The sequence below is a fragment of the Diadema antillarum genome, unplaced genomic scaffold, assembly GCF_040938485.1.
Source record: "Diadema antillarum isolate AM-2024a unplaced genomic scaffold, OU_Dant_1.0 seq00000205_RagTag, whole genome shotgun sequence".
NCBI lineage: Eukaryota > Metazoa > Echinodermata > Echinoidea > Diadematoida > Diadematidae > Diadema > Diadema antillarum.
This window is the reverse complement of record NW_027271264.1, coordinates 2735419-2748112: the sequence shown is the minus strand read 5'-3', so window position 1 is coordinate 2748112 and position 12694 is coordinate 2735419. Positions and strand designations below refer to the sequence as shown.

At 39.0% G+C, this 12694-nt stretch overlaps 1 protein-coding gene across 1 annotated transcript in view; it reads right to left on the bottom strand.

Moving 5' to 3' along the window:
- Positions 1-2895: 2895 nt before the first annotated feature.
- The window catches only part of LOC139728913 (uncharacterized), a 30149-nt gene continuing 20350 nt past the window's right edge, over positions 2896-12694 (bottom strand). The window contains exon 3 of the mRNA XM_071639844.1: positions 2896-3193. Coding sequence (XP_071495945.1) covers positions 2896-3193 — 298 coding nt within the window. The remainder of the gene's footprint in view (positions 3194-12694) is intronic.

Below are 12694 nucleotides of genomic sequence, written 5' to 3'. Positions count from 1 at the left end.
ATAAAATGCTTTCGGTACACTGACTTGGAAATAGCATGCTGGCAGTCTACATGATACGGCAATCAATATCCACTTGGTCAGTCAATTTACAATCTGAATCACGATTTTCCACCTCTGTGTACGGGCAGACACTTTGACATTTTGCCCGTCACGTGGTACCAGTGGTGCAAAATGTCAAGATGGAAAGCACCGGCGTTTAGAAATTGTTAAATAATTCGTGTACCACCGCGAAAACGGTGATAAAGTCGAAATTAGACTCAACACAACTACTTAATGTCTGTGAGTTTTACACTACACAAAATTGGTGTGTGGCCTCGAATATACAACACAGAATGTACTGGAATATACCCACAACTTTCAATGATAGGCCCAAGTACAGTCCACATTTACCGAGGCCAATCACAGCCAAGATAGGACAGAACAACATGGGTACTGATAATACATTTGCGGTGCTTATAGTCCAGAGTTAATGCATTGCAAAACACGCACCATCTATCATCGCAAATAGTGGGAATTTATCATATTATTGAATCACCGTGCAACAATGTATTATTATAGTGCCTAACTGTGCACTGAAACGAAAAAAAAAAAAACCAAAAACACTAAATCTCACGGTGCCACACCGTCCAGCAAGTCCTGTTATGAACACTCTTCGAATATTTCATTAAAGCATTTTTTTTTTCTCCATGGTACACGACAATGAAGACAAAATGGCGGACATGCTGATAGAATATCACATCATTACGATAGATCGCAGAATAGCACAGTTATCGTAAATCGTCACAGTCCCAGATTACATACAGTGTGATCAGCATGTCACGCTTTGGCTTCTGAGGGGTGCAAAGAATTGTTGGCATTAAGGACAGAGTTCATGCCCGGCAGACAGTACTTTATAGAAATTGCTTAGATAAAAACTTTGACAAAATAGAGCACGCTTCAACAATACGTATTGCAACGGTAAAATGATCACAAACGAGTTTGAAACATCAACTCGGACAATCACTCAAAAGAAAGTATGCCTTTAAAATCTAATAATAAGTCGATCAAACGAAACATCATAGATAGTATAAGTAACCCCTCTTTTTCGGGGGGGGGGGAGGCTCATACGGAATGAAAACATGACAATTCACAGACCTTGTGCCTCTCTCGATTGTTTGTTTTGGTAATATCAAAACATATTCGCACCATTCTCGCAGTACGTCATGTTCTATACTGTTACCATTACTAAAATTTTCTGCACCAAACATACTCGTCAGCCACGGCCTGCAGCTGCAAGCAAAGGCCCTCGTCACTGGAAGGGAAGAAAAGAGGGCGCCCTCCACGTCAATTGGTCTCAATTTCAGTTTTGTCCATATCATGATAATAACCTGCAGAGAAGGGAAATGTCTTCTTCGCTTTCCGAAGAGGAACACCTATCGATTACTCAAGGGAAGAATATTCTGTTAACAAGTTTCTCCCTTCAAAACACACGATAACCTTTTTTTTCCCTTTTGTTCTCACGTAGAATGGCATGACCAAAGACAGAGAGAAGAATATCAGTCGTTTGTCGATACTCCCGTGGAAAATCAAACTGAGGGAAGAGTCGGTGAAATCTATTAATAGCCTTCTTCCTTTACTACTCGAGCTTTGTTGTTGGTATTAACTTCAACTTTTGTTATTTGTAGAATGTCTGAAATCAGTATAATGATATCGTCATCATGTAAACGACTGACAGAACATACATTATGAAATAATCGCAGAATAACATTAACCTAATGGTGTTGTATTTAATGTATTTGGTATATTTTTAAAAGTTAATTACTATTCATCTCTTTGATTTAGTTACATCTGTATTCACTCGTTGCGTTCAATTTGTCTTATCTAGACATGGCTATGGCGTTAGGGGAACGTATTTGGATTAATATACGTCAGTAGTTTGTTTTGTTTTGTTTTTCAAACCAGTTCTTGAAGTGTAAGAGGTAGAAATATCATAGTATAATTCACAACAAGAAATTAGTCCAAGTATAGAAATAATCAGTCTAAATATCAAATTTATCCCTGTCATTTTTTCAGCCTCTTCCAGTCTTACCTCTCACATTTTTATTTAGTTATTTTTGTCTTACCCTCTGGCCGTTTCACACCAAACCTTCAATTTACGTGTCATTATAAGCTTGATAAGATTGATTGTATTTACACAATCTTGCAAACACGGCTTCGCTGAGCAGCTTTATGATTACCAACGGTTTAACGGCTCAATGGGCATGATAGCTATAATAAAAGATTTCCAGCTTGTGTTATTTACTGAGCTGTTTCTAGAATGAAAGAACTGCACACTGGGAGCGACAAAAGCTGATAAACTCCATGAATTTCAGACATAAGATCCAAAACATCATTCGCCTCGAGCTCGACATGTAAGTATCCGTTGCCCAAGCACGGAGATTGAAAATGAGTGCAAAAGGGTCTGTTGCCGTTAACTGTTGTAAATCAGCCACATTTTCCAAGGTCTCCTTTTTTTCTCTCATTGTAAATGTTGTTCTCCTATTGGTGGGCGTTGCCAGTCATATGGCATCACCCTATAGGACTGATGCCCATTTTCATACACCGCAGTATTCAGTGGTCACTTTGGGACAGAGCGAGAAGACGTCTTGTCCAAGGATATAACCTGACGTTTTTGGCATGGATTCGAACCCATACTCTTCTCTTCACAAATCTAAAGAGACCTGACCACTATTCCACATAACTCCGACAAAATTATTAATGTTTGATAGAATCTTGTTTAAGATAGTGAATAATGTGAAAATGAAAAAAAAAAACAACGTTGTTAGTCTTTCGTTCGTTCTTATTTTTTTTTCAGGTGTGAAGGGGGGTGAAGAGGGAGATAATCTTTGAAAGAAAAACTCGGTCCATGATTCGCTTTTACTGCTGCGGTGCTAGCAGGCTTCGCGGTGAGGCGACAGAAGTGGCGATGTGTAGTGGGGTGGGGGCGGCTAAGGTTGGTGGATGGGGCATCCCTCCGTGCATGGCCTGCGGGGCCGACGTGCCGGGTAGGACGGGCCGAGGAGCCGCGAGGAAGGAGCCGTACGTTGCCGCAGCAGCCGCCGCAGGGTATGAGGCCAGGGCCGAGCCGAACCAGGTCGGCATAAACGGCGACGCCCAGAGGCCCTGGCGGTGGGCCATCTTTAGACGGGCCATCATCTGTTTCTTCCATTTAGTTCTGGGACGGCGAAAAGAAGAGAAGAAGAATCGTAACGTTAGATAGTACAAACCAAATAAAAAAGCACTGACAATCTCTTTTCTGCGTTAATGACATTCATTCACATTTTTTTCTTTTCTCACGCAATGTCTTTTAACACCATGAGGTTGTTCCTGTATAGTGAAAAACCAATGAATATCAATAATTTCTGATGACTATCCCGATCACAATTGTGTTGACGATAAGAGTAATAAAGATGGTAGTGAAAATTGCAAGCGCAACACTGATAAACTAATTATGACACTGAGAATGACAACTACACTGCAGTAATAATTACTAACAGCTCTATTACTACTATATTATTATCCCACCACTCCCATAGCCTACTTCCCTACGATTACGAAACACTACTTATACTTATACTTAACTTATGCTAATACTATTACTGCATGTTATTTCAATCATTTTTACCACGCCAATTATTTTTCGTCATTCTCTAGAGCACACAAGGGGAAACAATAAAAAAGGCAGAAATTCTGTAAGACTGTCTATCTCCCTAGTATGTCCACATCTACTTTTGATTCCATCTTGACATAAAATTTATCGTTATGACTTCATGAAATGAGAAAAGCTCCCTTCGATACTAACTCTCTGAACTTTTTTTTTTCAGAGCACTTATATAGTTATATAGTTTTATATAGTCCCCTCTCTTCTCTCCCTCCCTCTTTTCCTCTCTCTCACTGTCTCACGGTTTGTTTTATACATGTATATAAATATAATTATATATATATATATATATATATATATATATATATATATTGTTATATTTATTTATTCATTTATTTATTCATTTACATTTTTGTGGCTTACTCTTTGTGTGCGCATTTTCTTGCATTTGAACATTGTTGATAAAGCCCTATATTTTATGAAAAAGCGAATCGTCAAAACCCTAGAAGTGCACTTTTTGTTTAGATAGAGTTCTAGATTTTCATTTCATAACGTTTATGAGGTCTCGTGTTTGTATGATGTGATGCGGCAAGAGGCCTTTTTTGTCGCTTTTAATGAAATAGTATGCCTAGTTCTTTTGAAAATACCTGCCCTATTTCAATCACGTGCTTGTGCTTTTCCCCCCGGCATAGTAGAAGCGCTAAGAGGCATCTTAAAAACAAAAATATTGCTAAAACAACAAAGTAAACGTTATGTAAACACGCAGTACTTCCTCATTTAGCTGCAAACGTGACATTGTTTAAGACAGGTTGAAGGAGAAAAGAATTGATTCGACGGTGTAACAAGATGCACAAATCATTAAAGTAATCAAGAGACGTGTTGAGGTAAAGCCGTTGTATCGCGTGTCTTCTCAAATAGCCGGCGTAACGACTGTTTTGATAACTTGACCCAAATTTTATCTCCGCTATACCTTCGACTGCGGCAGCTACAAATAGAATGCGATAATGAAAGGCCCGTTTATTGCACATGGCGCCACGTCGAAGCAAAGGGGGCTCTGCAGCGAGTGATGTTCGAGAAAACGCTGGCTTTGGGACCGAGTTACGGGGGTCAGGTGACGTGAAGTTCGATTTCTCGCCGCTGCACAACGATTCAAAGAGTACATGCACGCCATCGCACCTTTCGAGGATCGCGATTGGTTGATTTGGTGAATTCGCACTGCTGACGTAGATGGAAGGCGGCAGCCCGAACTCGCGAGCATCTGTTTCGTAAAATTGTCGTCACATCAAGTCGGATGAGCACTGTGTGAGGAATATGGCGCATAATGCAGGTACCTGTTTGAGATTTAAACGGTTGTTTCCTTGTGTATAGTGGCGAGAAAGTTCACGTGCTTATCTGATGAGTAGCCAGTGGGCATACAGGGCATTGATCGGCGGGGAAAGAGGGCTTCCCCCGCTGGCGGCTTAGACACGGCGGCTCCGCGTGCTGCCGTGTGCCAATATTGCATGCCGGGTTTTCTTAGCGCGACAGGGCCGCCACGGCTTGACGGTGCTCCGCCGCTGTCGTGGACATGTCTATACCCCCGTTCAGAAACCCTGGGACGATGCAACCGCGAGTCGATAATCGCGTAACCCGAGTCGTGCGCCAAACTGCGCGTTTTCCACCCGCAAATCGCTGACCTCTCCCGACCTTTGATCCAGAAGCAACGTTTCCCTTTCGGAGGAGACATCATAATCCCATGTCCATCAAGACTTGGTGCACTCAAGCATCGTTTTATTTACGGTGCAGATAGAGATAATTATCATACATGATTATATCTACACATAAATACGCATTATCCTTCCCGTTTTTCTCACTTTTTTTTTTCATCTAGAATACTTTGTATAATTAGGTATTTTTGTTGCATTTCTTACATGACTCAGCTTTTTCTCCCTCTTTTCAAAATCTATGAAGCATCTTGTATATAAAACATAAATAAGAATATGTATAATATACATATATATATATATATATATATATATATATATAAAACAAATAAGAATATAATTACAGGTGTATGTATGAAAGATATATGTATGTATAATATTATATATATATATATATATATATATATATATTATATATAACGCCATATACTGTTTTATATATATATCTGTTTGTATAAATACAAGGAACATTAACACAGTGGAACGCTCCCCCCCCCCTTGATAAGGAAGAGAGAAACAAAATGAGGGTATGGCAGAGTTACTATTAAAAGTAAAAAGGAGAAGAGAAAAGAAGAAGAGAATAGCTGAATTAAAAAGTTTCAAGTGTTCTTTCGAAATTTTTAACATGAGCCACAACAGCTGACGATGTCAATGCAAATAACTTTTATAATGTGACGCTGCTCTGATATTTCCTCACTCAAACTGATATGTGTGCAAGAAAAGTAATTATATACACTCAAATTTGTTTTTATCAGTCAGTTACACTGCAAAAAGTCCGGTGTTAAATAGTAAACACCGAGCTGGTGTTAAATTTTCGGTGCTCATTTATGGTGTTAAATTAACACCTCCGGGTGTCATTTCCAAATATAAAACTGTTTTTGGAAGAGTTTCTTAGTAACTGCACTTCTTGTTGATTTTTAATTTAAACAAGGCGATCAAGAATTTTACATTAAAATACTAGATTTTTGAAAAAAAATGTGAAAATAAATTTACACCAAAGTAACACCAGCTGGTGTGGTCTCTTATTGAAGCTGGACGGGTGTTAAACCATTGATATTAACACCAACAAATATCAAATCAACACCATGTGGTGTCATTTTTTAATTAACACCAGTATAGTGTCAAAATAACACCAGGTACAGTGTCAAATTAACACCACGAAGTGCCAGGTGAACACTTTTCAACACCATCACAGTGCATTTTCTACACCTGTGGGTGTGGTCCTCTATTGAAGTTTGATCGGTGTTAGATTTAACACCCATGGTGTTAAATCTAACACCGATGTTTTTACAGTGTATAGTAGCTGTATTTCTCCCTTTGAATCACAGTCATGACAGTGGCTAAATTGTAATGTCTCTGCATTCATCTAATGTCAGGAATGTAATCTATAGTCAGCCGAATATTACTTGGAAGAGAACTTTAATAAAGATTTGTGTGCACATGGAAGGGAGTCTTGACAGGGTGCGACATCATTGATGTTGCTGACTAGATTAACAGTCGAAGAATTGATTGCTCTTGTCGAATATGAACTAAAGAAAAAACAATATTATAAAACTTTAAAGTTTCAGTGTTTTCTTTTGTCAAAGAGTGTTTCACTTTACTTTGTTTAGTGAAGTCAACTGAAATACCTATGCAATGGTATCTCCCTTTCGCACAGTCCCATGGTATTATTATCTCTTATTAGATATCAATCTGTTTTATTTTAGTTTGTTTGATCTGGTGAAAGGATACAAATAGGCTGCAGATCAATATAATTTTCTTTAATATATATTAAAAAAAAATATTACAAAATAATAGCAAACTAGTACAAGAAAGCTGCGACCAGACCGGTGTATATGTGGTGTAGTTATTACATGCTTAAAAATTAAAACAAACCAACAAACAAACAAACAAACATGTACAACATGCTGACATGCTCCTTGTCTTGTTCTTGCAGTTGTTTTGTTCGTGTTCATGTCTTGTACTATGCCATGCGTCAAGAGCGCTGTCACGCCTGTGACGTGAAAAAAACCTATCTCCTGATCTTACACCTGCGAGGCTTCTGCCGAGTCGCCAGTCTTCCTACCTAAGCTTTGAGGCTGGCCTATTTTGTCGGCACATTCGCAAGATAAACACCTTACTCCTTCCCGGAGACGAGGTTGCGGAATCCGATCACGGGACCTTTCACGCCACGAGCCTCCCTTACCTAACACTGCGTGGCCGACTTGTAATACCCGCTCGTTCGAAGTTAAACCGAATCGGTTGTGCAGCGCTTGGGAGACCCCAACAAGTCTGTGCGCCCGAGCCACGCTCGGGGAAAGCACGGCGATCCGCTTTCAGTTGCCGCACACGGCAATAAGATTTATACAATCCCGCTGCCCGGAGATACTCCTGTGTTTTGACGAGTTGATATTAATTCCAACCGACCTGAGGAGTACCGGTAGTTTTTCCTTTCCACTTTCTCACGACAATAATAAGAAAAATTACGGGATACTTTTTTTGTGTGTCTTCTTTCCCACTATCGGGGAATGTTCGATATCCCCCCTATGCTGGCCATTGCCGCCAGACACGTTGCAGTTTGAAATTTTACCCGCGTGTGGATTTGGTCTATCATGTTCGTACGAGCTTGTAAAATTGAGATATATCGGTAGAATGGCACTTGTGATACTTGTACACTGCCCCCCCCCCCCGACGTACTATAAGGGCATATCTTCTGTCTACACCATATCGTGGGGGGGGGGGGGGCAATATCTTTCACGTGACTGATTTGCACAATATCTGTTCCTCGCCTCTCACGTACGAAGTTGACGAGCCGGCTGCATGGTTTTATAACGAGCATACCGACGAACGGGGAGACAAAAAAATCGATGAAAAATGTAAAGTAACGAGATGTTTTCGGGTCTTTATTTTCGCTACAAGCTATTACAGCTCAATCGATTCACGTCAAAAGACACATGTCATGGCACCGCCCCCTTTGACTTTAATTACACGAGGCAAAGACAATCGAAGAGTATGGGTATATTTTTTCCCCGCGTGTTTCTCTCATAGCTGTAAACACATCAATATTACAACGACACGTGCCAAAGGAACTTAAGATTTCAGAGACAAAGACAGGATGCTAATATTCGCTCTATTTCGAGGAACATTATGAATGACAAAAATTAGGTCTTCTTTTTTTAAAGATTTCCAACCTTCGTTTTCATTTCTATCTATTCAAATCGTTTCTAATCTATGCAAGATTCAATCATTAATCTTTCTCGGCATTCTAAGTGTAGAATGCATGTCTGAAAAGGCCTCGAGAGCTGAGATGATGCGAACCACATATAGGAATGAGAAAAGTTCATCGCTTGTCATAGAGATGTGATTGAACTGTGATGTTTTGTTTGTAAACCACATCCAACAGATTGTGAGTGTAGATTTTTTTTCCTCGTGTATGCATGAATGGTTACGATACGGAAATCACATGCGGAAATCGTACTATTGATAGAAAAAAAAACAGCAAACGCAAAACATCATTTAATCTGTATTAACGTGTTACCGCGATGCTGCTATAGGGTCACAGCCATCTCGCATCTGCCGAAGCCTGCTTAAATTTCAATTGTTCTTGTTTACTCCTGCCTTAAAGAAAAAGATTGCAATCTTGGGATGCTAAAAGTAATCCTCATCAATACTTTTCGAAAATCTGGAGGATTCTTATAGTTGTTGTGTTTGTGTTTTTCCCCAACATGTCACGTACCCGCCTGCTTGCATATTATGTCTGTTTATGACGCGCATAGCAGTAATAATTTGAACCAGTGGAATATTGGGAAACTGCACAAATGTCTTGAAAATGTCTGTGAAATGTAGTGAGATCGAAGGCTGGCGGTACCACAAAAGGAAATGGAGGAACATAAAAAGACGTACTTGATTCAAGCTATTAAAGCACGGCATTACTGAAAACACCAGTGCATTAATGATTATCGTGCGTGCAAATCAATAGACAAGAGCGGGGAAAATGAAATGAATTTATATTCTCCTTTTAAGTGAAATTTGAAACTCCTACAACCGCGCTACAAGGACATTCTTTGAAAGAGAATTAACTACGGCGGAATATCCACTTTTTTGACTAGTAAAGGTTGCATCCAAGCCTTCCATGCCCGGCGGGCTGTGCATTAGAGCAAAACTCGGCAGCAAAGTGCTAATTGCTCGGACTTGGTTTTTAACACTTTCCGAAAATGGCCGCAAGCCATCCATATCTCACCCACGAGTGTGGACGAGACAATACTAGTAGTATAAAATGATGGGGTTAGAAGGAGAAACCAAATAGCCATTTTATTAAGATTGGCTCATGGATGATCTAGGAAGCTCCTAGTAAAAGGGAGAGATAGATAGATAGATAGATAGATACATAGATAGATAGATAGATATATAGATAGATAGATAAATAGATAGATAAATAAATAGATAGATAGATAAATAGATAGATAAATAAATAGATACATAGATAAATAGATAGATAGATTGATAAAGGGAGAGAGGGAGTTTTAAAAAGTGGAATAGAGAGTTATTTGAATTATGGGAGAGATAATGAAATCAATGGAGGCATTTATACCAAGCACTTGTAAATATAATGAGAAGAAATTGGTTAATTAGTAGATTTTTGGTTTGACATACTTCTTCTGTTTGTTGGATGAAGAAGGGAAGGGAGCTCCAATGGTCCCAATGAAACATTACAAGAAAGTAAGAGAGAGAGAGAGAGAGAGAGAGAGGAGGTGTAGTGGAATTAGTGTGTAAAACTTGTTTGGAGTGGAAGATTTGACCGGGACAAAAAAAGGGGGAAAACAGGGTAAGAGAGACATGTATCATGTACACTGTAACCCGTGTATTGTTTTATCTGTGATATTACTGAAAAACATATTTATATAATTATGAAATCATGTTGAAGAAGATAAATCAAACAAAGAAACACACACACACACACACACACACACACACATATATATATATATATATATATATATAGAGAGAGAGAGAGAGAGAGAGAGAGAGATTAACAATAAAGAGAGGAGTATTTAAGAGAGAAAAAAATTAGACTTTTTTGTGTTTGTGTAATTGTGCGCATGCGCGTGAGGGATAACAGACGGTGAAAAGGAGAGAATCGAGAGAGGGTGAGGGAGAGATATATATCCGAGGGGATATACGACACACAAGCATCTGCCGTGTTCTATACAGTGCTGCAGGTAGTACAGTGCGGGGTCAATTTTCGTCAGTAGATATGAACGTAGCGATTCTTACATGAGTACAAAACGCCTCATTAAAGGCATCGCGTGTCTTGTATCATATCAAAGCTATGGATAAGTGTTTATCACGATTATCTTATCTCGTTTGTTTAAATATGAAACACCGAGCTGGTGTTCAATTTCCGGTGCTCATTCATGGTGTTAGATTAACACCTCCGGGTGTCATTTCAAATTATAAAATTGTTTTTTAACAGTTTCTTAGTTACTGCACTTCTTGTTAATTTTGAACTTCAACAAGACGATAAAGAATTTTCCGATAAAGTACTTGATTTTCGAAAAAATGTGAAAACACATTTACACCACAGTAACACCAGGTGGTGTGGTCACCTATTGAAGCTGGACGGGTGTTATACCATTGAAATTAACACCACCAATATCAAATCAACACCATGCGGTGTCATTATTGAATTAACTCTAGCGCAGTGTCAAAAATATCACCAGCCACAGTGTCAAATTAACACCACGAAGTGCCAGGTGAACACTTTTTAACACCATCACAATACATTTTCTACACCTGTAGGTGTGGTCCTCTATTGAAGTTTGACCGGTGTTAGATTTAACACCCATGGTGCTAAATCTAACACCGATGTTTTTACAGTGTATATAATAGAATAACTATATAGATATAAAATAAGATCCCAAACTCCTTAAAGATTACATAACGATATACCATGCAAATGATCTTCGCATCTCATTATGCCATTCAGATTTGTTGTAGTGTCTTAATGTCACTGAATTCTATATAATTATTCTATAGAGTGATCTTACGGTTCATTGGTTATGATTTCCGCCTCACGTGGACCATCTATTAGTTGAGAATAAAGGGCACTCTATCCCCCCCCCTTTAACTCCCCTTAACTTTTTTTTCAGCAGTTATTGGTATTTCATTATTATTTTGTTATCATAATTTCACTTTGATTAAAAATGACTATTTGTGTGTGTGTGTGTGTGACATCTCATTCTTAGTAGTAGTCATAATTTATGTATATATATATACATATATATATATATATATATATATATATAATGGATTACAAAGTTTTGTTAACAGTAGCTTTTCGAGGGTTTTCTGAACTTTTGTGTTTGTCTTCCTGTTTGGACAATGTAACAAGATATCGACTAGATATTTTGTTAGAAGGATCTATTATTTAGCCCACCAGGGAACATCAAATGATATTTGAATGCAGCATGTAGAGTGATAATGATAAGAAGAGAAAAAAAAGAATGCTTACAAGATCGCATCACCTAATAGAATTTGAATGATGGCTCAAGACGCATTTTGCCGCTCGTTGGTGGCTGAAAAGACCACGGTATCCCTCAAGCGCGTCATTCAATTCCTTTCAATTTCGCTGCACCCAGGGGGAGTATCGCCCCGCGTCAAATCAATGCAATCACCAATACCTTCACGTCAGCGCCGTTCGCGCAAAACCTCACACAACCAGCGGCTCTCTCCCCCACCCCCCTCTCTCTCGCTCTCTCTTTCTCTCTCTCATTGCCCTTATTTCAGTGGTAAAGTTTGCGTATTTTTAAAGACTTAATTAATAAGGCATTCATTTCATCGTGGAGAACTTTGATAGAGCAGTAAATATAAATCCATTTAAGAAAATCCCATCCTCCCTCTCTCTCTCTCTTCATCCCCGCAGCAAGGCATAAACTCTCCTGCCGAAATGCATTGTGGGTTTTAGCAAAACACGTCCTTTACAAAGGGGCATGGGAGGATATTTTAATTTCGCATATCTCCGGCTGTCGGCGGTCAATACCGTTTTTATTCTCTCTTTCTCCCTCTCCGAGAATCGAATGATGATTGCAGAGTGAAGAATTACCATTTGAGATCAAATAGTGACTATTTAGGCCTTGAAGATATTTGGAATAATTGCAATAATCATCCTGTAAATTGCATTAAGTATAGATTTTTTGGAGGGAAAAGTGCGCGCGGGCAAACATTGATTCTTGTGGGTTCGCAGCGAAATAACCTGACGCCAATCAGGGAACCAGTGAAGAAAAAAAAATAGAGAGAGAGAGAAAGAACGAAAGGAAGAAAAATGCACTCGATGGCCTGACAGAGTGTGACGTGTATAATGCAGCTTGCAACCTGCTGCCTCTACGCTAGTCTT